Source organism: Theobroma cacao, chromosome 6 (genome assembly GCF_053813885.1).
Source record: "Theobroma cacao isolate CCN51 chromosome 6, ASM5381388v1, whole genome shotgun sequence".
Taxonomy (NCBI): Eukaryota; Viridiplantae; Streptophyta; class Magnoliopsida; order Malvales; family Malvaceae; genus Theobroma; species Theobroma cacao.
In genome coordinates, this window is record NC_142644.1 from 31,631,801 (window position 1) to 31,657,841 (window position 26,041).

Genomic DNA, 26,041 nt, shown 5'->3' on the forward strand with positions numbered 1-26,041 from the left:
CATTAACGATCGTAACATATGAATGAAAATAAAATTCTGTGATAACGATCGTTAGATTATACTTTTGTAGAAACTTCAAGTGAATCTGTAATTAGATGGTAAGACACCCAAGAAATTTTATTACATTGTCTTGCTCCATTGACCCCCCAACCAAATTCAAGTGATATAAATAGTTTTGTTCATGCACAAAACTCTCATTGTCTAAATTCTCATCCTCTCTTCCCCTACAGTCTTCTTCTTGCTTCACTTGTTCTTCTTCCAGCAAGTGCTGCATCATCACATGCACATACACTCTTGAGAAAAAACACTTCATCCTCTCACTCTAAAGATTATGTCTACACCTCCAGGAATGCCACCATCTTCATCTGCAAGCGAGGAGCCTGCAGAAATGAAATCCACTCCGAAGTTAAGTGATGATGATGGTGATCAAGGGTCGATGGCTGCAGCACCAACCTTGGTTGCTATGGAGATATCAATCCAAGGGGTTGATGTCAACAATGAGGTTTCGGAGACCGCAGTGCTGATATCAGGGCCTGCGATCAACGAGAAGCCTCCCGTGGCCAAAGCAGCAGGATCATCAGCTGCACCTCCTAGGAGGAGAAACACTGTAGGTACGCACACATAAACATATATATATATATTTCTTTCTCTTTATATATATATGTCTACTTTAGAAAATCATTTTATTGGCACTAAATTAGAAGGCAACACTTAAAAAGAGATAAAAATTAAAGATTGTTTAAAGCTTTAACCAATAATTAATGACACTTTTAAAGTTATGTATAATTCTTTTTTATTTTTTTTATTGTCTTTGTTTGATTTTCATGAATAAAAAAAGTTTTGGTTTCAATGTAATTTATATTAAAATTTGATTTTTTTTAATAATATATATGTTTAATGATTCTTAATATGAAAAAGTGAACAGAAAAACTCATGAAAAATAAATTTATAATATAAAAGGTAAGAGTATTAAGTGTTTAAAAAAGAAAAATGAATTTATTTTGAGAAATATCAAAGATAAAGAAAGAAAAGAGTATGTTTGTTTTCTTTCATTTGAATGAATTGTGTATTATTCTTTTTAAACAATGATGAACAAGTGTGATTAAACCACAAAAGATGAAGGTTTTGATCATACGATTTTCACTAGGAACTTTTATTAAATAGTTGGAATTGGTACAATTAAATTGTTTTTGTTTAATTAAAGTAAAATTATAAAATTATAAAATAATTTATTTTGTTTCATAGTAGTATCAATTTTTCGTTATGATTGAAAAAATTATTTAATTATAAAGTAAAATTTAAAAATTTGTTGGAGTTAACAGAGTAAGTGGACCCAAGAGAGAGAAGGGGCTGGGGAAGGGGAATGGAAAGAAATCTGTCGCTGTTTCTTTCCTAAACAAAAACACTTGCCTTTTAATCCTAGCTCCCATAGTTAAGAGCTATAAGAACCAGACAGAACACTAAAAAGGGAGAACAGGCGAAACTCAGCTGTTTCTGTTTTTTGTAGATATGAGTTTGTTGAAGGCATAAAATGCTGTCTGGCAGTATGTAAATCAGCTGCCAGTGAATTAGTAGACTATGTTGTACAGATAGAAACAAACTCAACTCATTCAATTCCGAATCCTGATAAAAGATTCAAAAAATCTGAAAGAATTTATGAATTTGAGCAAAACCCAATCAAATTCCATCACCCTTTTTTGTAAGGTTGTTTTACTTACCAAATTTCCTCGTCAAAGTTTTACACTTTCCTGAGAAACTAGGGTTCAGTCTTGCTGTATAAATACCAGGCTCTGCTTTTTGTTGCTAGTAAGCAAAACCGAAACACTTAATTATACAGGTAAACGGGAGCTCGCTCAACTTCTAATGGGTCGTTCTCGCGGGAATTTTCACTCTGCTGATGAGGACCCCACCCAGAGGTTTGCCTTCTTTTCCCATTTTTCTTTTTGAAGAATCATTGTCTTGAATTGTATAATCGTTTCAAAATTATCTGCATTTGAGCTTTGCATGCTGAAGGGCTAAGATTACTTTTCAGAAATTTGACATGTTGGTTTGAGTTTGAACTGTTACATTTTTAGTTAGTTCATTTTTGAGTTGGAAAAAGGCACAAGGGGCTGCTTAAGATGTTTTCTTAGCTGCACAAATACGTTGCAAGATGGAAATTCAACTCACGGAATTCGTTGCTACAAATAATTTGAGAATAAAGTGATAATGTGAACAGAGGCTATGATTAGGAATAATGATCATGTGTTTATTTACTACGACAGTCTCGTATGTAGAATTGCTGTTATGAATTGATTTTTCTCTTGTCTCCTCCAGTTGGTGTTGATAGATTTGATTAATCTCATCTGCCATTTAATTATAAAGGATTGTTTCATTAACTATAAGGTTTCTTTCTTATGGGGAATCCTAAATACTCAGAATCTAATCTCCTTTATTATGGTAATGAATGTTTATGATTACAAAGGACGGAGGTCTGTTGTGTTGCTCTCGTTTTGACAGCTTTCAACATTTTTCCCCTGTGATTGTGTAACAATTAATGGTTACTTGGATTAGCAGCATCTGTTTCTTTATGTTTCTTATTGTGATATAGTCGGTTAATGAGTGTTTTACATATCTCTTTTTGGCATGCTTCATTTAAATACCCATTTTCTTATAACGCAGATCAAGGAGAAAAAAGAATGCATCTGCTGGAGAAAATTTAGAATCTTCATCTTCAGGTACTTTTCCACCATTATGTAGTTTCAAAAAGCAGCCCCTCTCAGAGTGAATTTTGCAGTAGAAGGATTTTTTTATGGTGCAATAATATGACAACCTGAAGAGATGTTTAGCTCATGAACCACCATATCTGTGTTTTTATCTGTGGATGAAAATTTAATACTAGTGCTATCATGGTGACTGTTAAGGGCCATTTTCCAGTGCAATGATAGAAGTCTTTGGCTACAAGTCCAGTAGCTGTTTCAAGAAACAACACTGGCAATTTTATGAGGGAAATAAATTGCTAAATGATTGGAATCTTTCCAGATCATCCCTTCTAGGACCTAGTGGGACCATAAGTGGGTACAAGACCCTCTGAATGTGGAGAGTGTGCAACCAGAGACATAGTAAAGTTGATGCTTCATATCACTTGGTTGATATTCTTTTTTGCAATATTCTATCTTTAGTTGAGACCTGGCTAGAGTTGCTAAGAATTGACCTGTAATTCTGCCCAAAGTGGCTTGGCTATGCATATATTGCATGGGTAAAAGTTCTAATAAATGGTTAGATGCTTATTATTACTATAAGATGCTATATAGAGGGCATATTACTGGTGATTTTGTGATTATTTAAAAATTATAGGCCCTTTATTAAGAAGCCAAAATAATTATGTTCTTCAGAGTACTCTTTTACTCTTTACTATTAAGCCTTTAGAGGTAATTGTCGTTGTTCATTCACAAGCTATTGTGACCTTTTTTCGTTTTATTTTCCATTTATATCCGTTTGGAGCTAGGTCAAGGAACAAATGATGGGAAAAGGGCTTTATACCACTGCAATTATTGCAACAAAGATATCACAGGAAAGATCCGTATCAAGTGTGCTGTGTGTCCTGATTTTGACCTATGTATAGAGTGCTTTTCTGTTGGTGCCGAGGTTACACCTCACAAAAGCAACCATCCTTACCGGGTCATGGTTAGTAAGAGCCTTCTGGAAACATCTTTTTCCCTTCCTGATAACTTACTATGTTGTCAAGTTATTTGCTTGATTTTGTCGTTAATGAATAGGTTTTAGAGGAATTTTTTACTATGCTGGAGAAAATCTGTTAACCAAATCTTTTACATTCATTTAGCAGTGTTGAAGCAATTACTATTTCATGATTTTAGTTTTTCTTCCTTATTTATTCTGCATTACATACCTGTTGTTGTATCTTCCGTTTTGTTATGATTCAGTGCTGACAACAGAGTCCTGATTAACAGGACAATTTATCTTTTCCTCTTATCTGTCCTGACTGGAATGCAGATGATGAAATATTGCTTCTAGAGGTATTTCTATTTTCATCTTCAATGCTAAAACAGTGACGAAAGTTGTGTTTGATCCTTCTTGATTTGTTCAGTACTGCATTTCATTTCATATGTGGAATAATTAAGGTAATCAATCTTGATTCTGTTTTAATTTTCCTAATTCTAGGGAATTGAAATGTATGGCCTCGGAAACTGGGCAGAAGTTGCTGAGCATGTTGGGACAAAGACTAAGGAAAAGTGCATTGAACACTATGATAATGTTTATATGAAGTCCCCATTCTTTCCTCTTCCGGTATGAAAGTTTAAAACTGTCAATTCTCGTTGTAGTTGTGCCTTTTAATGAACATAATTAAGCTTTGACAAATTTATTTCTCTAAAGGACATGTCTCATGTTGTTGGAAAAAATAGAAAAGAGCTTCTTGCAATGGCTAAAGGGCATGGTGAGGACAAGAAAGGTTAGTGTCAATTTTCAGTTATTTTCCTTTTTATAATCCTCAACAATATGTTCTTTTCCTTTTTGCTTGAAATTATCATGTATTTATGTGGTAGAATAATTCTTATCTCTAGACAAGCTAAAAAGAGTGAACATGGTTTGAGGCAAGCTACACGTGTCACAGAATTTTACGTAATTATAGATTGATTCCTTTTCTTAATGCAAATTCTTATCAGTAATTTCTTTGAATGTCTCAGGGTCTTCAATGCTTGGGGAGCTTACAGTGAAAGAAGAATCTCCTTTCTCTCCTTCAAGAGTCAAGTATGACTACCATTATCCTCTCTATTTGTATCATCTTTGTTCACCTTTGCTATTTCTTATGTGAATTTTATTAATATACCCAGAGTTGAAGGTGGGCCTTCGGGCCGATTACTCTCTGGCTTAAATGCAGGTGAGCCTTGATTTATTCATTTTTTTTTTGCCTGCTGGAAGATTCTTCATTTATTCATAGGTAGTTGTGATTTATACAATGTGTACACAATTAATCTCATCATTATGAGCCTTGTGTTCTCTGTCTTGTTTCTGCAAACTTTAGATGTAGAGTCTGGGGTACGTTCTAGCAGCAGCAGTACAACACCAGCAGCTGTTAACAAGGCATCAAACATGGCCCAGGTTAAAGATGGCAATGTTAAAATGGAAGGTCTGATATCATTTACTTTTTCTGAGTTCCCATTTACTATCATTATTCCAGTAATGTATAGCCTATGTGCCACTGAGCCATTTGTAGTTTCATGCATGCTAAGAACTTCTGGTACGGTCAGGCCGGCATGATGACCAATTTTGCATTTATGACCCAATAAATCAAAGTTTAATGTTGTCATCCTAATGAGTCTTCGACTGTCTCTGAGTGCATTCTGAACACTGCTCCTGGTGCTAAGTAAGCTGATTGTTATTGTCTTGTAGATCCTCAAATGGACAGAAAGGGAAAGAAGCCTAATTCTTTGGGAAATGATGGTCTAGTTGAGTTGAGTGGTTACAACCCCAAAAGGCAAGAGTTTGATCCAGAGTATGACAATGATGCTGAGCAGTTACTGGCTGAGATGGAATTTAAAGACACTGACACCGAGGAAGAGCATGAGATTAAGCTGCGAGTGTTGCGTATCTATTCAAAGAGGTAGGTAGCCTCAATATATTTGTTAATTGATTCCCTTTTAGATTTCTCAGAAAAAAAGAAACTTTTTCCATATTAGTTAATAGGAAGATGTTCTTTACCTCATGGCTGAAATACATTTACTGTCAGGCTGGATGAGAGGAAGCGTAGAAAGGATTTCATACTAGAACGAAATTTGTTATATCCCAATCCTTTTGAAAAGGACTTAACTCCTGAGGAGAGGGCACTGTGTCGACGTTATGATGTCTTCATGCGCTTTCTTTCAAAGGAAGAACATGAGGATTTGCTTCAGACTATTGTTTCTGAGCACCGCACTTTAAAAAGAATTGAAGAACTCAAGGTATGATTTATGCCTGGTATTGCTGTGTTATGGCCCACTGATTTGCTTGGCTACTTTCTTCTTCCTTCCTTTCTACCTCATTTAAATATGCAATCTTCATAATATTTTCATTGATTGCTGTTCACGGGAAATAATTATGTACAGGAAGCCCGAGCAGCTGGTTGTCGTACATCGGCTGAGGCAGATCGATATCTCGAACTAAAGAGGAAAAGGGAAGCTGAAGAGAGTTCTCATAGAGCAAAAGATGGTGTCCACGTTAACCCAAGTGGGCAGGGGGGCCCAAACTCATTCATGGCTTCGGAGTCTGTAGCCAAGGACTCAAATTCAAGACCAACAGCGCAGGCTTCTTCAAGCTTTGCTACTGATTTGGACATAATGGGATTTAGCGAAACACAACTACTGTCTGAAGCTGTAAGAGTGTTGTTCTTAATTTCTACATTTTCGTCTGTGTTTTAAACGATAGCATTCATAAGTTACAGTATTGGTTGTTGTTTGTAGCTGTTGACACCCTCAGCCTTGATGCAGGAGTTTGCTTGCAATCTGCATGCACTCTTATACTTGAGTGTAATTTGGTTGGAGTCATTTAACTGATGCCCATTTGTGTTGATTGACATGCTGGTTGTGGCAGGAGAAGCGGCTGTGCAGTGAGATTCGTTTACCTCCACCTCTGTATTTAAGGATGCTACAGATCATTTCGGAAGAGATCTTCAGTGGCAATGTTACCAAGAAATCCGATGCTCATCGCTTGTTCAAGCTGGATCCAAGCAAGACTGATAGAGTTTACGATATGCTGGTCAAGAAGGGGATTGCTCCACCATGACTTCCAATTTGATCTCACATCACATTGTTTAGCTTCTACTGCTTACTAGCAGTAACATTTCCATTTCTTGAACTCTATTTATCTACTAGGACCTTTGTTTGCATTCACCATGTTTATGTTTCAGAACCACAGAAATTATATGAAATAACAGTCTAGTGTTTGTTGCATTAAACATGGAGTAATTTGAAGTATTGTTTACCGTCCTACAGCTCAGCTGTGTCAATCCATGGCCACGAGTTAATGATTACTCCTATCAATCTATAACTTTTGAGAAATATCTATAAATAACTTAGTACCATTTATGGTTTTTTTTTTTTTTCATTATTGGTGTTGATTTAAAACAAATATCAACAATTTTTTTTTTATAGAATCGTGATGTGATGCTAATGAATGAATAATATTTGTTTATTCTAAAATTATAAGATTACGTGTTAAATATCATTAATTGTCAAATTAGTATTACCAAACATGTTACAGAACATTTTATTATTGATGTCAAAAGATTATATATGATTGTTTATTTGTGATGAACTTATAATACATTATGGTCCTTGAGATGACCTTTGTCCATAATATTTTTATAAATGCATATAATTTATTTGTCGTTAATGATGATTTACTTATTTTATAATCATTGCTTTCTCCTTTTTTATGAAGGCAGTAATTTTGCACAGACACTAGAATATATAACTACAACCCATTGCTTTGGTAATTGCTGCCGACATTGCAAACTGAAGGACAGATGCATCGTTTTACACTGTCCTTCGATTTGACGATCATTTCTCAAAATTTTCAAGACTTGCCACCCCAAATTTGACAAATTTGAGTTTAATATTTTATAATAATAAAAGTTAAAATGTGAAAATTTATTTATGCTTTGTTAAAGACTGTTTACGATGAATTGGCGTGAGAGTTCTTATAAATGGAAGCGACCTTTACCAATTTCCCAGGCCACCCCGCTGTACGCCGCACGTGCTCTGTGGTGTTTTGATAGGGTATAAATTCAATTCCAAACCGTGGAGGAATAGGGAAACGTGGTTACACAGAAGAGATGGGTGAGATGGATGATTTTTTTCATCTTCCCGCCGCTTCCTCCCTACTTAGAAAATTTCTGTCAAAGGAGGAAGACGAGATGAATATGAGCAAGAGCGACCTTTCCACTACCTGTCTCCTCAAAAAGGCCTCCATCGTGCGTTCCATTCAAGAGGGAATCGCCAATGGATCAGTACCTGAAGAAATTCTTGATTCTTTGCTACTAATCGAACAAGTCGACCGCAAGCAGGGCCTCCCCGTCTTTGACTCCATGAAGGCTGCCTTTTGCGCGGTTGCTCTCCACTGCACTCTAGCGTCTTTGACCCGCTCTTGGCCCTGCTATTACGACGCGGTTCAGAGGATTTGGAGATCTCGGATTCGAATTTTGGAGGATTCCGCGAGCAGCGAACTTGTTGGGCCTGATTTAGACAAGTGGAGAAAGGAAGTCGAAGCCGCTCTTTGGGATTCCGAAGCGTCTCAGACGTTGTTGCGGATCAATACTCGCGGTGACGCCTTGCGCTGTCTTAGGGTTTACGTTGACGAGGCCCGGTCCTCGATGAAGCCGGCCTTCCTTCGATTGACATTGGCTGCTTCTCCAGCCAGTGGTCGTCCTCACTGTGGCACTGACAAAGGGAAAGGTAGGCTTCTATTCTCTTTTCATTTTTATCTACTAGTATTTGCATAATAAAAGCTTAGATTTTTGTTGGTCTGAGAATGTATAAATGGATTCATCTCTCTGTGTTTATTTTGCTACAAATCATTGTGCTTACATTTACGCAGTTAAGTTTAAAGTGTGGTGATCTTTGTCATAGTGTGTACATTATTTTGCTCCAGTTAGCTAGGTCAAGTGCATATGTTTGGTTCTGCAGGGATTCTAAGAGTGAATCCACAAAGAAGATGCAAGCGTGGTGTTCCCCACAGGCACTATAAAGGACCTGTTGAAATTGCTGACTCAGAGGAGGAGCGACCGTCTTACAGTAAATTTGGCTCCTTATCAACTTCTGAAGTTAACAAAGTGCAAGAGGCACTTAAAACCAGTACAGCTGACTTGCTAGCTGTAGTAACTGATCCCCTCCCCAAAGTCTTAGAAGTGGCTGAAAAGGTTGCATCTGAAAGGGCTGGGAAAACCTTGCATACTGAAGCCATTCAGGGAGATGGAAATAAGAATACAGATGTTCCTGCAACATCTGTCAATCCTACTACGGCATCTGCTCAAGCTAAGAGGGTAGCATCTGACACAGGAGGGGAAAATTTGAGTGCCAAAGCCATAGTGGAAGACCACAGTAAGAAGGGCAAGGGGGTTGCTTCTCCATCTGTCAGTCCTACTAAGGACAAGAGTGATCCTCCTCCATCTGTCAATCCTACTACAAAACCTGCTCAAGCTAAGGAGGGCAATCATGAAAGTCAAGCTTCCATCCATCAGAATGAAGTTCCTAGACCTAGCTTAATGGAAAGGAATGGCACTGCTCGCACGTATCAGGTGTGTATTTGAATGTGCGCCGTATTACTGAAATCAATTTTTGCTTACCAGCCTTGATAATTTTTGTAATCTTGGAATGAGTTTTTACCATTATCTATAATGACTGCATAATAACACGTAGGCAACTTAAAAAGATAAATTACATAGATATAACTTTTTTGCTGCAGTGGGAATCATATGTCTAATCTTACTTGTTGATTATTTTTTTAGTGGGAGGATTCAATTGATGGCTCTTCTCAAGAATTATCTGGTGGTTCAACCAGATGTCGCTTACCCAGTCCCAAGATAAAGCCTGCATCGCCACTGAAGGAGTATGAAATCAAAAGGTGGGTAAGGAAGAGAAAAATAAACAGGTGGAGCTTACATGAAGAAGAAGTTCTGGCAGAGGCTGTGCGCAAGTAAGTGATTAATGTTAAGGAAAAAGTTTTCAAAATCTGTTAAGCGTGTTATACTGGAGGTCCTGCATTCATTATTTTGGTCTATAATCCTCTTATGATACTAGATATATTCTGAATTTTTATTTAGTAGTTGTTGCTGCTTGTTAACAAATATGGGATTAGAATTACTTTTGTTAATTTATAACCTTGTTTCTTATTATTGTTCTTTTCAAAATGAAGGTATGGATCACATTGGTCTCAAATTTTAAGAGCCTATCCTCAAGAGTTTATGAATAGAACTGCAGTAAGTATGTTACAAGTTTATATGTAGCTTTTTTCTTTGGTTCTAAAAATGTGTCCTCTATTGATGTAAGATGCATTATATTTGCTCAGGGTGATCTTAAGGACAAATGGAGAAATTTGACTGGAAAATGATGCTTCTGATCATAGTTGTGCTACTTTTTGTTGGTCTACTGAAGCAGCCTCATTTAGCATTTTGAGTTTTACAGCCATTGTGTAGATATGTAAGGAGTTGACCGTCGTTTTTTTGTAAAGGAATGTAACTGTCACCACTGTAGGACTCTTTGAGAGTGGTGTGTACATCAGGTCTAACATTTTGAGTTTTACGGCCATTGTATAGATATGTAACAAGTTAACCGTTGTTTTTCGTAAATGAATGTAACTGTCACCACTCCAAGACTTTTTGAAAGTGGTCTGTACTGCTGAATACAAATATAAGTAGGTTTAACAAATGGTAAAGGTATATTACTGTAGTGGAATGTTTAAAGCTAACAAGACTCCAGCTATGACTAGAGGCTTTGGAATTAGTGATAGTGATATCTCTATTACAAATGATGTGGTGATGGGATTCGTTAATCATAAGACATTTGGAATAAAAGAAAACTGTTGGATGCACATCCAAAAACCCATTGCTTTTCTCTTTTTTCTTTTAAATAAATCTTAATTTAAATATTTCCATTAGGTTCTACAAAATAATCTCGAAGTGAACCTTTACAGTTGTAACTATACCTGTAATTCATCCCTAATCATGAACTTAGCTACACCGACTTTAAACAGATTATATTCACTCTTGAACCTAACATATTTTGACCTGATTTTGAGCCATTAAATTCTAACTGTTTCTCTATACAGTTGTTATTATCCCAAAAAAAACTAGAGATCATCCTTCACATGTACCTATACCTATTGTATCATGTTCACAGCAACCCAAAGAACCACCTCCAAGCCTCACCCGTCGAACCTCCATGTTGACCAAACCAACCACTCACTCCACAGTTCGGCATCTCTTGTTGGCAGATTCGAACTCTTCCTCCAAAAATGACTCACTCTTGTTACCACCATTGCCTTCATTATCAGAATCTTCTTTCCCCTCGACATAAGCAGCCCCTCCACTTTCCTTACTTCCATCTTTATCATTGTCATGAGGTCTCTTTTCCAAACTCATTGCATTCATGTCTTCTGGATCATCACATGTGGCCGGCCAGGGTAATTCCTGTTCATCTTCTTTAACAGCTTCAAGTTTTGAGGTGGTGAGAGCCTTGTGCTCCATTGATGCAATGCTACCACAGCGAGATGCTTCCACCATAGCCGAGCACGTTGAAGGCTTCATGCTAGGACTGATATTTGAAGATAGATAAGATAGTATGTCTGGCCTCCCATTTATATCGACCCATCTGTTATCAACCCAATCTTTGGAAATTCTGCTATTCTCCCTCTGGACAGTCAAAAACTTATCTTCACCTATTCAGATAATTACCATAATTGATTAATGACGGTATAACAAATGCTACATGGTTAGGTACATAATAAAGCAGAGATGAGTATTTCATTTTTGTTTTTTTTTTCAAAAGAAAAGATCTTTTAAAGGATGAATACATCATGTCTAGCCGTGAAGCATACCAGGGAGGTAAACTTGCAGATCATCATCACCGCAGATGCCAATTCTAGTTGTGACACCTTCCCACCATCCATCACTCCACCACAAGTCAACTGCTGCTCCAATCTCAATTTTAAAAGCTGTAGTAGTATCCTTGGGAGGACAGGGCCGGATTGTCAAGCGGCCTGGACATCTCATTCCAAGTTTATCAGGTGCTGCAACTCTGGAGGCAGGGATCCATTCCTATATGTAAGAACAAATTTAAAAATATATATTTTTTCTTTTCATATCAGCTCCTAGATAGGGGGAGTGACAAAAAAAAAGAGAGAAAAACTCTAGTAAGTATGCCATTCTTGCATTCTCAATTTTCTTTGCACTTCTTATCCTAAATATACCGTTTTCTCCACATTTCTGACAGTGGAAGGAAAGGGTATATATTCCACAAACTTGAGAAATGTATTTTTCTGGAAAACACAAGATCACCGTATCATTGTCATTATTATGCGTCTCATTGGGAAATTTGCTTACCTCTAGATTACCAGACCCATCAGCATCCTGCACATCATCATACTGAACTTTCAAATGCTTCTGAGATGATTTCAAGACCTTGCACCTAAACCAACAGCCTCGAATGCCACTATCATGAGAAAGCAGCTCTATTTTCTCATCCACCTTGAAAGAGAGCGGATGTCGGGGCTGTGACACAATACCCATTGTTTTCCTTGAAAACCTTAATTTCAACTTTGGATATGTTGGTTCACATCTCATAAACTCATATGCAGGGACTGCGACTGAATTTCTGCCACCAGAACCACTTTCAAGTCCAGCTTGCCCCTCACAACTTCTATTTCTCTTAGCAGTTACCCTCAGAGAATCATCAAATGTCAGCGCTTTCTTATCTTCCTCATGAGAATTACGGTTCTTGCCCGTTTGCTTAGGGACAACTGGCCCATCTAAAGAAGAGAGAATTGCTTGATTAGAGTATCCCCGTAATTTGGTAAGAGTGAAGGGCTTGACCTTGTTATTCTTAAGCTGCCTAAAGCACATATGGACAGCCAATTGTGAAGTCTGAGGGACAACAGCTACACATTTCTCATAATGTATAGGAGTCAGGACTGTTGCAAGACCATCAACACACTCTGCACTGATAACTTGAACATTAGGTGTGATGAAGACTTCTCTAGGATGAGGATTCAGCTGAGGAATGACACCTTTGACTTCTCGATTGTGATGAAACCACCGCACTTTCACCTTCTTCTGCCCCTTCTTATCTTCATACATATCTTCCAAGTATCCTAGGTAGTGATTTTCTTCTTCAGCCATTACAAAAACAAAACAGTGAACCTGGCAGAAGGGGAGAGGGAGAGAATAAATCTTGAATACTTGAAAGAGGTTTAAAAATAGAATTTATCCCAATAACCCGTAACAAGCTTGCCACTTCAATATGTTGGTACTTACAGCTATGGTGGTCCCATTCCTGCAAAAAGATGAATAGTGTTTCAGCTGTTTCGCACAAATCCAAGCAATGCCAGACCACTCAATGTCAGAATTTTGCGCTTTCAGTTTCCTACCAACCTGAGTTTGCAATAAAACTTTTCAGTTCTAGAGATAAAGAAGGGGATAAAATCTAGAAACAGCATAAATGCCAACGGGACCTGCATACCATATGATGCGGTAAACAGGTTCGACAACCAAGAGGTCCAGTCATTGATACTTCAAAAGATCCAAAACCTTTTATAGAATCATCCATCTGCAAATCTGCTTTAATAGGATTAGACTTTCTCAAGATTTTCACAGTAGTTGTGGCAAGCATCATTTAAGAACAAATGTTATTAAGCTTTTCATCTATGATTAAAAATACAACAAAAAAATCAGAAACAAAAAAACCAGGCTGCCGACCAGGATATAACGGTAGCCCCTTCTGCCAATTGATTAGTGACACAAATATCAAAAGTTATCGTTTATTCGACATTGTTCTGAGCACTACGTTTAAAATGTAATAATGCGTCAATAAATTATGAGCATATATTCCACTAATTCAATTAAAGTAACCAGCCTCAATTGGAAAACCTTGGTGATATAATCTCAGGTAATTAATTTCTACACAAAAAGGTTTCTCAACTAAACAAATGAAATTGCTGCAACGATGAAAGCATCTCCAACATTTCCAGAGAAAAGTACACAACATCTAGAATGTGATTACTTTAAACTAATGATTGCCTTCTTATGAACAACATAAAACATTAACCAGGAAATGCACCCACAAAAAATGTAGAAGCACTCCACTCTCACTAATTATATATGCCAAGCACATGCATTTTCATTGTATGCATACACAAATGCAGCGTCCATATGAAGTCTTAGATCCTAGATTTTCATACACAAATCGTAGCTTGAGTTGGAAAAGGGTGAATAAATAAATATCTATTTAAGCAAGAAACGAAGCCCTATTTTCGAGATTAGTGTATAAAATTCAGAAAAGGTAAAAAGAAGAATAGAGAGATCTATCAAGACAAGTTAATTTGACGTGTGCCTGTGTGAGAGAGAGACATTGGTAAATGAATAATTTTAAAGAAAATTTAATATGTACCTAAATCCTTAAGCGACAGGACTTTGCAAATATATATTAACTTGAGTCAATCAAAGATATTGAACAAACATACATCATTTGCTTGGATGTAGAATATGAAGGACTACGAACTACAAATTCATTATATCCTTAACAGAGATAGCAACTCCAAGAATGGTCATGCTGGAACAGCCCAAAAGATTGTGCCCATGCAGCTTGAAAAATTTACTGGACTCCCTCTAAGTTTAAAAAAAAAAAAATTATTGAACTTCTAGAATTTTCTTAGCCTTAATATTTCAAATTTTAAATGCTAAACAATATTGTGACACGCTGGCAGCACTGCAGAATCTACCATATTCCTACATATTATCTTCCAAGTGCTGGTCTTTTCCATATGAAGACTATAACTTTCTAGATATAGCCCCAGTAGAACAAGGCATAGCCTAGTGGTAGCCACACCTTTCCTGGTAAGTAGTAAACCAAGTTCAAAACTTCAATATCATAATTTAGGTACTAATGCAACACAACATCATATAATCCAAAAATGTCATCCATTGATAGCTAACAATGACATATAGTTCATAGTATTTCATACTCTCAAATTCGTTTTTCTTCCATAAGGAAACTGTCCCAACAATAGTTCAGGATTTTCATGTCAGGTCCAAATCACAGAACTAAAGAACTGCTACGGCTACTTTTCATCTTTAAAAAAAAAGATTCATCATTTCCGAATGAAGGGAGTAAATAAAGTACCTGGCAGGGGCCGATTCATTGAGACCAATGATTGCAACCATTCAACAACTTCCCGCCTTGCTCGCCATTTAGAACTGGCATTGATGAACCCATGGGAGCCATACGCCTGCAAGAACTCACCGGAAACAACATACATCATATGCCTTATGCTCCTCTCTGTACCTACAACTGCAAGCACTAAAGGGCCCGACGCTTCCTTCAAGTAGAAGTGAACTACACGGTTACCGCGTTCTTGGCATATAATGTGCTCCTCCCAGCCCACAAAACTATAATTATTCTCAGACATTTTGATTGCAGAGAGACCTCAAAGGAGTCAACGTGACTCCCTTTTCTCACATTAGTTGAAACTACCCAGTTTTAAGATTTTGATGTTTGAATAGACCGCTATAGACCCAGCTGTGTAAATACTGAAAAGTAATCGAATGCCTTAGACCCCAAAAACGACGGAATTGGACAATGCTCAGTTGATGAAACTCGCCTTAGACCCAAAAACAACGGAATTGGACGATGCTCAGTTGATGAAACTACTGAAAGATCCTGCACTGCATCAGGGAAAAAGAAAACAAAAACAGGGTGTCAAGAAAAGATAACCGCACAAAACAAGGTATATAAAGGAGAGAATTCGGGTTTTGGAACCAAAATCCAAGCCAATAAACAAACTAGTATGCCTTCCAGCTTTAGCTTGGAAGGCCTAAAGCAGAGAGTTAATAGGCTTGAAAAGGAGGACTCAGACGGCATTAACCAGAAAAGAAACAAGAATTAGTCAGCACAGAACCAAGCCAAAATCACAACCCCACCCTTAAAAAAAGAAAACTTCAGTGGAAACAGGAGGAGTCAAAATCTTTGAAAGCTGAAAAGACTTTGAAGCGGAGAAAGAGGCAAAGAGAGAAAAGAAAAAAGAGCAGGATTTTGGTTATGGGTTGCCTCTTGGTTTGATTGAAGGCTGCGCGGCCCGTTGAGTGAAGAAAGGGAATGAGGAAAGATTACAGGAAGAGAGGGAGATGGCGAAAGATACGGAGAGAGAGAGAGAGAGAGAGAGAAGACAAGAGTCACAGACTGCAGGGGCATTGGGGAGGCCATGACATCTGGAGGGGAAGAAACTCCTGAGAAAAGAAAAGGGGCATAAACGGAATTTAATAAGCAAATAAATTGGTTTTGTGTGTTAGGGATATTCTTGTATGTGAGGCAGGCATGGTACTTAAGTATTAGTAGGATGTCAATGACTGCAAGCACGTCTCACTTCCAACTTTCAACTTTCAACTGCTGAGCCTGAGGTAGCCGCAACCCTGTTAGCTTCCTTCACATTTCAATCATCAGATTACGTTTAGGACTGCTTTGATTCCTTTGTTATACTAGAAATCTGCACAAAGAATGGAATGGAATGAGTCTGACTATCAAATTGGAGGGTCAAAATATGCTTTGAGATAGAGCAAAATTTATGTAGTAGTAGTTTGTGCTTGTTAACACTTGCACTGTATACTTCCACTTCAAATTACATTGAAAGATGGGGAATCGAAATCATGAAATATTTTACTAGTGTAGATGTCTTTCCTGTCGAGACATTATCTCAACCTTAGGTGACTTCCTGACCCTTTTTGCCCGCATTTCTTCAATCGTATATGTCCATCTGTTTTCATTTTCCTGGCACTGTTTTAACACGTGTAAAAGGAAAACATGCACAAAAGGGTCTGGATATCGCTTGGATATTATGCCCCGACCACTAATCTCAACTCACAATGACAGCAAAGACAAAGGGGCTCTGTGACTGATGATGTCTGCATGGCGCTAGACGACAGGCATTCTCTTTAGCCTTGTGTATAGTTCCGGTAGCTTTAGCTTCCACTCGATTTGGCTCTCTTCTTAGCCGCTTTAACAATAAAGCTATAAAAGGATAAGGCGTGAATAAAATGAAACGAATGAAAGTTCAGACCTCACACCAACCACACATTTGAGCACTGTAGAGCTATCCCAAGTCTTACCAAAAGGCTACAGCAGTGGTATTGACAGTAAGGTCCAAACTCAGCAAGCCTCGACGAAAATGAAGACGTCTACGCTCAGACTCCACATCTACCCCGCTGCCCCAAGGCACACCAACCTCACCACCAATTCCCCACTACTTTTCACCCTCTTCAAGCAGCCATTACATTTATCACATTCAAGAGTAACAACCATCATCTCAAGACAAATTCTGGGATATCCTCGGAAAACCAGTGTGATAAAGAAACCAGTGATCTTACTCTCACCGGAATGGGAAGAAACCCCCAAAAGAGAGCTTACTCAAGTTTCTTCAATTGGTTATTCACGGTTTGTGATAGTGGGAGCTGTTTCTATAGGTCTGGCGTTGCTCCTTATGGGAGCGGATGACCAAAAGGCTCTAGCCTTTGGTCCTGAAGGGCCATTAATGGAGGAGTTCTGGGACAATGTGAGGAGATACGCACTTTATGCTCTCACAGTCAGCACAGGGGCTATATACACCATCTTCCAGCCTATTCTGGAGTTGTTGAAGAACCCCATCTCTGCAATTCTTATCTTGGTGATCATAGGGGGCAGTATCTACATTGTTTCCCAAATACTTTCAGCCATGGTTGGAGTCACTGATTTTTCCTATAGCTATGCCTATTAATATGACAATTTTCAGCTGATGATGTTTGTTTCTCTTTGATCCTGCAAACTTTTACTTTCGTGCAATTGTTCCATTAGCACAACCTTAGTTTATCCTTTCGAGATTGCCTTGTCTTTTAGGTAGATTTTTTTTTTCCCTGAAAGCATGAAGATGTTTCTAGGTTGAATTAATCCTATCCGACTGTAGCAAAATTTCTTTTATCAGGATAATCCTACATGTTCTTTTCCATTTGCAAGTTGCAACCATGCTTTGTTTCCTTGCCGGCATTTTGGGTGGGCATGTACCTGGCCCGAGTTAGGATAGGGCTCGGCCTAAACATTTTAAAATTTAACATGTTTCTTTGCAGCCCAATTCATATTCCTCTTCAGGCCTTAATATGGTCCATTTTGTGTAGAAAAAAGCTCAAGGTGAGACACCCTTAAGATCAATCCTGTCAATTTAATGTGGTGCCATTACAAATTTTTAAAGATCTTTTTTTAGAGAACATTTTTAACACTTAAATTGTTCCTTCTCTCTTTAATATACACTCGTGGAATCATGTTGCATAATGTTAACTTACTCAAAATGCATCCACGGGATAAGCAGCAGGATTATCGAAACAAGGTCAATCAAATGTAAGCAAGGAATAACAGGCACTCTTAGCTAAACTCCCTTCGAGGGCATACAAAATTAATGTTGTTGCTCAACTCTCAAGCCCTGTTATGCTTGGTCTCTTCCTTACCATGCAAATCAAGTAGACAAATATTATACAGTACAACAATAAACATTATGCATATGGCCGGGTGAGCCTGAGATTTATAGTTTAAGGCATGGGGCGTTCAGTGTTCTGGCTAAGTTTAGCAGCAGGTGACTGATGTGACAGAGAGAGGGTAGCTAAAGCTATTTGAATATTCGAACGAGAGGCATTGTTCAGGGCCAAGAGCCTCCCCATCATTCACCAGGCAATCGTCATAGTGGAGTCGCCTGAATACCGTGGGGTTGATCAGCCTGACAGAGCTGAACCATCCGCAGCTGACGTGAATGTTGGAGATACTACAACCCAAGTCGGCGCACACGTTCACGATTTCAACACTGTATGATGGAATTCCATTAGGAAGCGGTGCCGTTGAGCCTTGCAATATCACAATGTCATCCTTCGTGCAGGCCGTGCCAATTCTATTAGCATCACCGCCCCCTACGTCCATCAGGTTTCCAAAAATTAAGAATATTGAGACATTTCGATTCGAAATTACTATAGAAGAAACCAAAAGAAATGGAGCTCAACGTGGAAATTGGAAAGCATTGATTAACAGAACACATATCTTCTAATAGTAATTGAATGTGACAGCAATAAAGTATGTTAATCAAGCTTTTTGGGACCAAAACCGAACTCAATGTTATAACATGATAACGCAGGTGACAGCACAAAGATATAAAGACAGATCCTACATATACCAGAGGACTGCAGCAGCTTCCGAGCAACGGCAGAGCTGTTTTTCTTGGAAAAGACCATCCTTTTAATGCTTGAATGACCCACCGCTTCCTCTTGGATTGACTCCACCACTGCACTGCTATTACTTGTCAATAAGTTGTATTCAGAATTAATCAAAATACTACTACTAATGAAGTTGAATTTTTGTTGACGAGTGCTTTACAGACAATCTTTAAGATTACTACATTATTTCTTTCAATACATTGAAAATCATCACATCAAACCCTATGAAATAAATACCGTATGAAAATAAGTGCCAATATCCAATTCCATTCATGATCATCAATAACCAAAAACAAAAGCCACAAATGAAAACTGTAGAGTCCTGTTGCTGTGTTTGAGAATGAAATGGTTTGCACTGCATGTGCATGCATGGTCATCTTGGCGAGAACTTGAAATACCCTTTTGTTATGTTATTTAATTCATTTACTAGGATTGAAGGAGGAGCTAGACAGAATTCAATACGATTCATATGAAGAAACATCAATGTCAATTTCTGGTATTTTTTTCCATCTCTTTGAAGTTGGGACTGAGCAAAAAGCTAAGGCTTCAGAATGCTACTGATCACATATAGTATTTCATACTAATATCACGAAAGAAGACTAAGAGTTTCTTTACATTTTATGCTTATTTAACAGCAAGGAAACATGGAAAAATAGGGAGGGGGCCGGGGGATGAACAGAGAAGGGAGAGAGATAGAAGTTACCAAAGAACAGTAACACCAAAGCCAAAAGCATAGCCACAAAGGTCATGCTTAGTCTTTTCTCATCAACGCTTCCCAGTGCACGTATCATTATGACCCTCTTCGCTTCCTGCTACAAATGTAGCAAAGCCAAGAAAATCAAAACACTGCACTTATGCGTTTGATCAGACCGACTAAAATGGTTCAACCCTGGGCACAAACTTGTAGTAATTAAAGAATATATAGATGAACTTGAGAGCAGTGAGGTTTCAAGTGACTATGGTGATGTAGTTGGGGGAGGCAGATTAACAGAACAAGCAACAAAGAAAAGCAAAAGCAAATCTCATACAGAAAGACCCGGAGCAGCTGCCGCTGAGACGAGTATTTATAACACCACCAGAGGGAGTTCAAAATCACCAGATTGCCCACCCTTTTGCAGGTTGCTAGCTAGTAGGTCAGCGTTATGTTATCTGCTGCTGGTCGTGTGGTCCTCCTTTTGACAACATGGAGAAAATCAAAATATATAAGTATATTGCCGTCGTCGTGCTCCTTTGACTCAAACACTAAATGCTAACTAGAGCTTTTAATTCAAGACGTGCTACTAGTTAAAGGAGGTGCACGGTTGATGGCAAAAAGTACTGGAATGTGTACTCTGTTTCCAAAACATAATTATGGTATTAGGAGGGGCTGAAGTAGAAAGTCAAGATTTCTAATTAAAGGCACAAACGTGCAACGTAGTCAAACACATCTTTGAGAAACTCGGCAAGAAATTAAGCTGCCTTGAGCCTTTACCCTTCACCCCTTTTAGGTTATATCAACCAAATGATGAAATGATTATTCATTTTCCGGTTTTAAGGCCCCATGTCTCACCATCTCGATCCCTCGATGAACCACCACCTGTACAGCTAATTCATGGTTAAAATTTGTGCGGCCTTATCAATAACTTGACACCGCCAAGAAAACAGTTGTCTTCCATTCATGCAGTTAATTAAGACTCGTAATATTAATGGAGCAAGCAAGCATGCATGCGTGTCACCCTTCACCTCTTTTTTGGTTATATATATTCACTCTCTGCAGACATTTCTGCATGCATGACACTTCTTTTATAATGTACATCAATCGCCTTAGAAAGTGATATACTGTAAAAATAATAGCAATAAATAAATGCTATTTATGAAGCCAATGCTCCGTATTAAAACAATTTCATTAATTAGAGTTAATGCAGCAAAGACTTTCACGGGACCGTACCGGCAGAAACTTTGGATTGAAATGGGCTAGATATTACCCTTTTCTTTTTCTTTTTCTTATTTTGGGAAACGTTAAGAACCCAACCTGGACAGTAAAAAGTTTAGTCTTACGTGTTATATATAGGGAAAAGAAGGCCGCCAAAAGCAGCAGGTGCGTCCTTTTGCAAGAGCGGCGTGATTGAATGACTTTGTGTGTTATCTTTCCTCGAACCTAGTCTCCTTAGTCTTTCACCCGCTCCTGTACGTGTACCTCCATGAAACCATGCACCACTGCCACTGCCACTGCCACCTCCATGGCCTCATCACATCATGGAGGTGGAAGGCCCGCGCCCCCACAATGATTTAATTGAGAATAGGACCACAACATAACTGGCAGCATTTTGGGTACTGCATACGACTCCGGCTTCTGCAATCGTGGGTGTGGTTTTGGCAGAGATAAGGATGGTCCAATCGATAACAATTTGACTTTTGAACTGCGTGTTCCTCAACCTTCATCTCAAATCGTCAAACTACTAGTCGTCTACTACTGCTGCTACATTTCATTAATCTTCCATGCTAATTCTACATCGAGAGCTTAATCTGCATTTTCCATGTTCTCCATCTGCCTTACTCGAGCCCAACCCATATTCACTAGTGATTTTGGCCCAATCCCATCGACCAAAATACTTGAATAATACATGCTATCATTTGTTTCCAGTGTCTTTCGTATGCATATATATATATGTATGATTGGACTACATATATAAAAGAAAATCAATTAGTCCATCTCTTCTATGTCAAGTTATTCTACTTATTGTCTTCTAGTGCTCAATGAAAGAAAATGTCTCTTTTAGCTCAAGAGATCTAAGTTACTCGTTAAAATTGTCTTGATTAATTATTGGCCTTAATTTAATAAAGTTATTATCTTGAATCATGTGAGTTTATACTCAACCATGTATTAATGCAATTTATATATATAAGACCCAAAACCTACAAATTTTATGACTCTTTTTTCCGTCCGCCTTATATATATCTTCCATCAATAATGTGAAAGGTTTATCATCCTAATCATTTTCCTTTTATGAGTTCTTGTTGAAACAAATTCATTAATTACATCTCTTTGTTGGACATAACTGTTATCCTTTTTCTATGCTATTCTAATTTATGAAATAGAGACATATTAACAATCGTATTATATAATTTTTTTAAAAAAAGAAAATTTCTTTTTTTATCTTGAATCTCATTAAATTAGCTAATCATGAAAAGTGATTCCATAAATATTCTTTTATAAGAAAGCGAGGAAAGATACATAATAACTAGTAATTATATGTTATATACTAAACAGCCCTTGATTTAAGCCATGTTTAAGGGTGAAAGCTTAGGCAAGAAGGCAGTTGAAATGATTAAATATGACGTCTAGGGCATGGTACTTAAACCACACGCAACTCAATCATGTTTGTTGATGTCATACACGAAAAGAGACGAGTAACCACTCCAAGGAGAGCATAGCCTGTGCTGGCACTCGATCTATATATATATATAATTAGACAGAACCTATATTCAATATACGAAAGCAATCAAATTCAAAGCAATCAATGCTTATAATTAATTTTGAAAAATCGTATGGGATTCTAGGTTTTGCTTGATGCATGTAATACGCAGATTTTGTCCCTTACGGGCTTTGTCCTTCACCTATTAATATATATATAGCTGCTGCACCTTTCCTTGATCATTGCCTAAATTAAAGCTAGCTGAGTTTCTCTGAAAATAGTTTGTCTTCTCTCATAAATAATAGAGCAGATAGAGGGAAGAAAAACATGGCTCTAAGATGGTTTGTTCATTCAGCATGCCATGTTTTGGGGTACCCAAAGGACGACCACCCTAATCACTTGCAGCACTGCAACAACATGGAAAGCTACCAAAAAGAAGGACATAGCGGTGGAGTCATTCGGAGCTCAAAGGTCTCCAACGGTGAGCAGGTGTCGACCCAGACTGCAGAAATGCATCTCTCGGGGTTCCAAATGCCTCTCCACTACCCTCGCTACACAAAAGCTGATTACGAGAAGATGGAGGAGTGGAAGGTGGACATGCTTCTGAGGGAATATGGGCTAAGTTTCAGGGGCAACCTCGATGAGAAGAGAGCATATGCAATGGGGGCATTCTTGTGGCCTGATCAGTATTGATCTTACTTCCTGTTCAAAACTTGGCAGATAAACATATTCGGTGTTTGCAGGGTTGAGAATCTTGAGCTAGCTCCATCCATAAATTATATATCAAGCCGCTGTAGCTGCATGCAGTTAATATCTTTATTAGTGTTAACATATTTGTGTCTGGTGGGGTCTTGTCATAATTAAGGGTGATGGGCGTGGAACCTGAATTTTGTTTAATGGAGTTGTATGATCTTAAGAATAATATTAGAGAGAGAGAGAGAGAGGGATCGAGAGCCTCCATAGATTTAATGATACCTTCACTGTTATCCACATGTACACTTACACGTATCTTTTCCCTCCTTGAGCTTAAATATATCAGTTAATCTCGTAGTTTTTTTCTTTCTAAATATATATATATATATATATATATATATATATATATATATATATATATATATATATATATGATACAGTGGATCATCTAGCTGGAGCTGGCCTGGATTAAATACCCCATGACCACCACAAACATGCAAGACCTTTGAAGAAAGAGGAGTAATTATTACACCAAATCAATACCACACACTAGACACGAATCGTCCTGTGTTGTCAGCACTTTAACTTGGTGAAATGATATCCCACATCAGCACCAAGATGAGTATGATCGTAAGGCGTTGGTGAAATTCATGGTAAGCCTGATAACTTCCTTATATATTTTGAAGGAAGCTAAACTTAAAAGCATTAGCAAGAACACATTAGAATAAGTAATCAACCTTTAATTTTACTCGAGCTTTGTCATGATCAATACTATTCATCATGCCTGGTTTTAGAACTTGGTCTTTCCACTCAACATTAATGTATTTGCTCTTTCTTTTTTATGAAACCACTAGGGAAATATTTAATCTTATGTACACTAAGCTTATATCACTTATCTATCTTAATCCATGATCAAAACAAAAAAAAAAAAAATCAATGACTTTAAACCTTGTTAACAAGAAAGACAAATGAAAAGGACTAGCTAGAAGAAGCATAATTTGGGACACTCAATTGATCAATTTGCGGGATAAATCCAAACCCCAAATTCTTTTTGATTGCTTATAACCAAGGGAGGAAAATTATATATATTAAAATGATTAAGAAGACATTTCTTATAGGCAAGATGTTTGTCCTGGGAAAGAGAGAGGGGAGATGGTGCTTCTCTTTGAATCACTAATTTCAAAAGTGGACCCTTAAATATATAATTATATCTATAGGGTCCACATAACACTTTCAAATTTGCACATAACTTTCTGGACCTTCGAATTAAGTCGGTAAAAGGTGAAGTCATTCTGATACAAGTAACATAGTGGTGACAGCTGCTAGAAGCTTCAAAGAAAGCAGATTCATTTACAGCATCTTCCATTACTTATGCCTCCCATTTCTATGAAGGGTGTATCACATATGAAATACGTACGTATGTATATACATATATGAAATACATTGGCAGAAGTCCTATTTACCTTGCTGCCCTTCACTTTGTTACAATCAAGATGCCTAATTTCGAGATTTCATCAATGCCAAAGCAAATTTGGGACTAGTATGAGAAGGGAGACACCCTTCATGTTCACTCAACAACACCCCTTCAAGTTCAAGCAATTATCGACCCAAGCACACAACATTCTAGCAAAGAAAGACACCATCCAATCATCCCTTCACAGTATTTCGCCTAATTAGGGCTCTTTCCTTTTGGTCACATATAATTATAATTAAACAACAAATCATCATGGATGAATATAAGCAGAAGATGAAGCTCCAAGCTGTTGGCAAATTATACCACAGAGACCACTTCCTTAAAAGAACTTTGCAGCTTGTTGTATCAGTTGCTTTGTTGTCGTTCTTCCTTTGCCACTCTTCGGGCTTCTTTGTGTTTCCCCATTCCTTCAGCGTTTACTTCTCCACGTTCCTTTTCTCGTTCTTCACCCACACCCTTGAGAGGAAGTACATGTTCCTCATCTGCAATGGAATCCTAGCATTTCTAGCCAAAAGCTCGGTGCCTAGCAGCTCTTCACCGTCAGAGTCTGATCTTGGTGCCCAGTTATCGACATCATCGACAAACTTAACCCAAACTAACGAGGTGGTTCCAAGATATTCGGATGATGGTGATAATGATGTACCTCTAGTAGCTGAAAGAGAAGAAGCAGAAGATGCTTACGAAAATGAGGTTGAGGAGCAAGGAGAGCAGGACAATATTGAGCCTTTAGGTAGAGTGGAAGGGAAAGAAGACGATGAAGAAAGAGAAAGTGAAGTTTCTGTGATTGTGGAAGATGGGGAATACAAAGAAGGAGAAAGTGGGTTGGTGATGCAAGAAGATCAGCACAAAGAAGAAGGTGCAGGAGCACCACTAGCAGCAAATGAAGACGTACCAAGCACAGAAGATTTAAACCAGAAATTTGAAGAATTCATAAGGAAAATGAAAGAAGAAATCAGGATTGAAGCTCAACAACAACTGATTGCAGTGTAATGCATATATTCGAAGAAAATAAAAATTATCTGCTAGCAACGTCAGTGATTTGGTCTCTTTTAAGCTGGCCAAAAGCTCCCATCTGCCTTTCATGTTATATGCAGTAATTACTTAATATCTAGATCATTTTCATCAGTCTGTTGCACTTGAATTCTCTCTTTACTGTTACTTTTGCCATTGTGTTTACTTCAAATTGCTGGACTGCAAATTTTTCTGCTTTTGATTTTGCTCCTTTTTCCAAAACAAAAGGGTAGAATGTGAAACAGTAGATCTCCAGGTCCAATTCCGTACGTTGAAAGTATGCAGTGTGGTGTTCTTTTTTTTGAAAAGCATGTCTTTATTCTTCCAATGTCAGATTGTCGTACCAAGTCTTCAGCCTGCCTGGCAAAAGACTTTCATTGACAAGAAGTCTGGTTTAGGTAAAATGCCTCTAGCCTTACAAAAGCTTAGCGCTGCACCATAACACTTGCTGCCTGACATAAATGTGGTGTTCTGTTGGGTGAACTGTTGTAGAGTTTAGTGAAA

General features: G+C 37.9%; 7 protein-coding genes across 14 annotated transcripts; 5 read left to right on the forward strand and 2 right to left on the reverse strand.

The window, feature by feature from the left end:
* Window positions 1–1,328: 1,328 nt before the first annotated feature.
* On the forward strand, window positions 1,329–6,931 carry ADA2B (ADA2 2B). Of its 5 annotated transcripts, XM_088807689.1 has the most exons (14): window positions 1,340–1,704; window positions 1,838–1,916; window positions 2,662–2,717; window positions 3,488–3,666; window positions 3,951–4,016; window positions 4,162–4,287; window positions 4,375–4,450; window positions 4,686–4,749; window positions 4,833–4,879; window positions 5,024–5,128; window positions 5,392–5,602; window positions 5,729–5,939; window positions 6,084–6,350; window positions 6,568–6,931. In XM_088807689.1, exons 2-14 carry the CDS (start codon window positions 1,864–1,866, stop codon window positions 6,757–6,759), a joined length of 1,653 nt encoding a protein of 550 aa, XP_088663815.1. In that variant the 5' UTR covers window positions 1,340–1,704; window positions 1,838–1,863; the 3' UTR covers window positions 6,760–6,931. The 5 variants fall into 5 exon arrangements, with proteins under 5 accessions (XP_007026320.3, XP_088663817.1, XP_007026321.3 ...); XM_007026258.3 differs by having other exon boundaries at window positions 1,329–1,916; XM_088807691.1 differs by having other exon boundaries at window positions 1,329–1,916; window positions 6,465–6,594.
* A 724-nt stretch (window positions 6,932–7,655) lies between these two features.
* LOC18597314 (uncharacterized) lies at window positions 7,656–10,400 on the forward strand. Its single transcript, XM_007026261.3, has 5 exons — window positions 7,656–8,429; window positions 8,661–9,271; window positions 9,482–9,669; window positions 9,889–9,952; window positions 10,042–10,400. Exons 1-5 carry the CDS (start codon window positions 7,811–7,813, stop codon window positions 10,081–10,083), a joined length of 1,524 nt encoding a protein of 507 aa, XP_007026323.3. The 5' UTR covers window positions 7,656–7,810; the 3' UTR covers window positions 10,084–10,400.
* A 159-nt stretch (window positions 10,401–10,559) lies between these two features.
* LOC18597315 (uncharacterized) lies at window positions 10,560–16,038 on the reverse strand. Of its 4 annotated transcripts, XM_018123421.2 has the most exons (7): window positions 15,665–16,038; window positions 14,868–15,409; window positions 13,209–13,303; window positions 13,004–13,120; window positions 12,074–12,889; window positions 11,569–11,788; window positions 10,560–11,409 (listed from the first exon to the last, which is right to left on the reverse strand). In XM_018123421.2, the coding sequence occupies exons 2-7, from the start codon at window positions 15,151–15,153 to the stop codon at window positions 10,934–10,936; spliced, it is 2,010 nt and encodes a 669-aa protein (XP_017978910.2). In that variant the 5' UTR covers window positions 15,154–15,409; window positions 15,665–16,038; the 3' UTR covers window positions 10,560–10,933. The 4 variants fall into 4 exon arrangements, with proteins under 4 accessions (XP_017978910.2, XP_017978909.2, XP_017978911.2 ...); XM_018123420.2 differs by having other exon boundaries at window positions 14,868–16,038; XM_018123422.2 differs by lacking the exon at window positions 15,665–16,038 and having other exon boundaries at window positions 13,209–13,295; window positions 14,868–14,994.
* Window positions 16,039–16,764: 726 nt separating this feature from the next.
* Window positions 16,765–17,718, forward strand: LOC18597316 (uncharacterized). The gene is given in 3 exon segments (XM_007026268.3): window positions 16,765–16,945; window positions 16,948–17,063; window positions 17,065–17,718. Coding segments are annotated over 3 exon segments (582 nt in total). The 5' UTR covers window positions 16,765–16,905; the 3' UTR covers window positions 17,491–17,718.
* Window positions 17,719–18,105: 387 nt separating this feature from the next.
* LOC18597317 (TPD1 protein homolog 1-like) lies at window positions 18,106–19,944 on the reverse strand. The gene is made up of 3 exons (XM_018123009.2): window positions 19,668–19,944; window positions 18,925–19,032; window positions 18,106–18,664 (listed from the first exon to the last, which is right to left on the reverse strand). Exons 1-3 carry the CDS (start codon window positions 19,753–19,755, stop codon window positions 18,327–18,329), a joined length of 534 nt encoding a protein of 177 aa, XP_017978498.2. The 5' UTR covers window positions 19,756–19,944; the 3' UTR covers window positions 18,106–18,326.
* Window positions 19,945–22,584: 2,640 nt separating this feature from the next.
* LOC18597318 (uncharacterized) lies at window positions 22,585–23,409 on the forward strand. Its single transcript, XM_007026272.3, has one exon. The coding sequence runs from the start codon at window positions 22,687–22,689 to the stop codon at window positions 23,050–23,052; it is 366 nt and encodes a 121-aa protein (XP_007026334.3). The 5' UTR covers window positions 22,585–22,686; the 3' UTR covers window positions 23,053–23,409.
* A 1,230-nt stretch (window positions 23,410–24,639) lies between these two features.
* LOC18597319 (uncharacterized) lies at window positions 24,640–25,651 on the forward strand. The gene has a single exon (XM_007026273.3). It carries the CDS (start codon window positions 24,779–24,781, stop codon window positions 25,514–25,516), a length of 738 nt encoding a protein of 245 aa, XP_007026335.3. The 5' UTR covers window positions 24,640–24,778; the 3' UTR covers window positions 25,517–25,651.
* The last annotated feature ends 390 nt before the right edge of the window (window positions 25,652–26,041 follow it).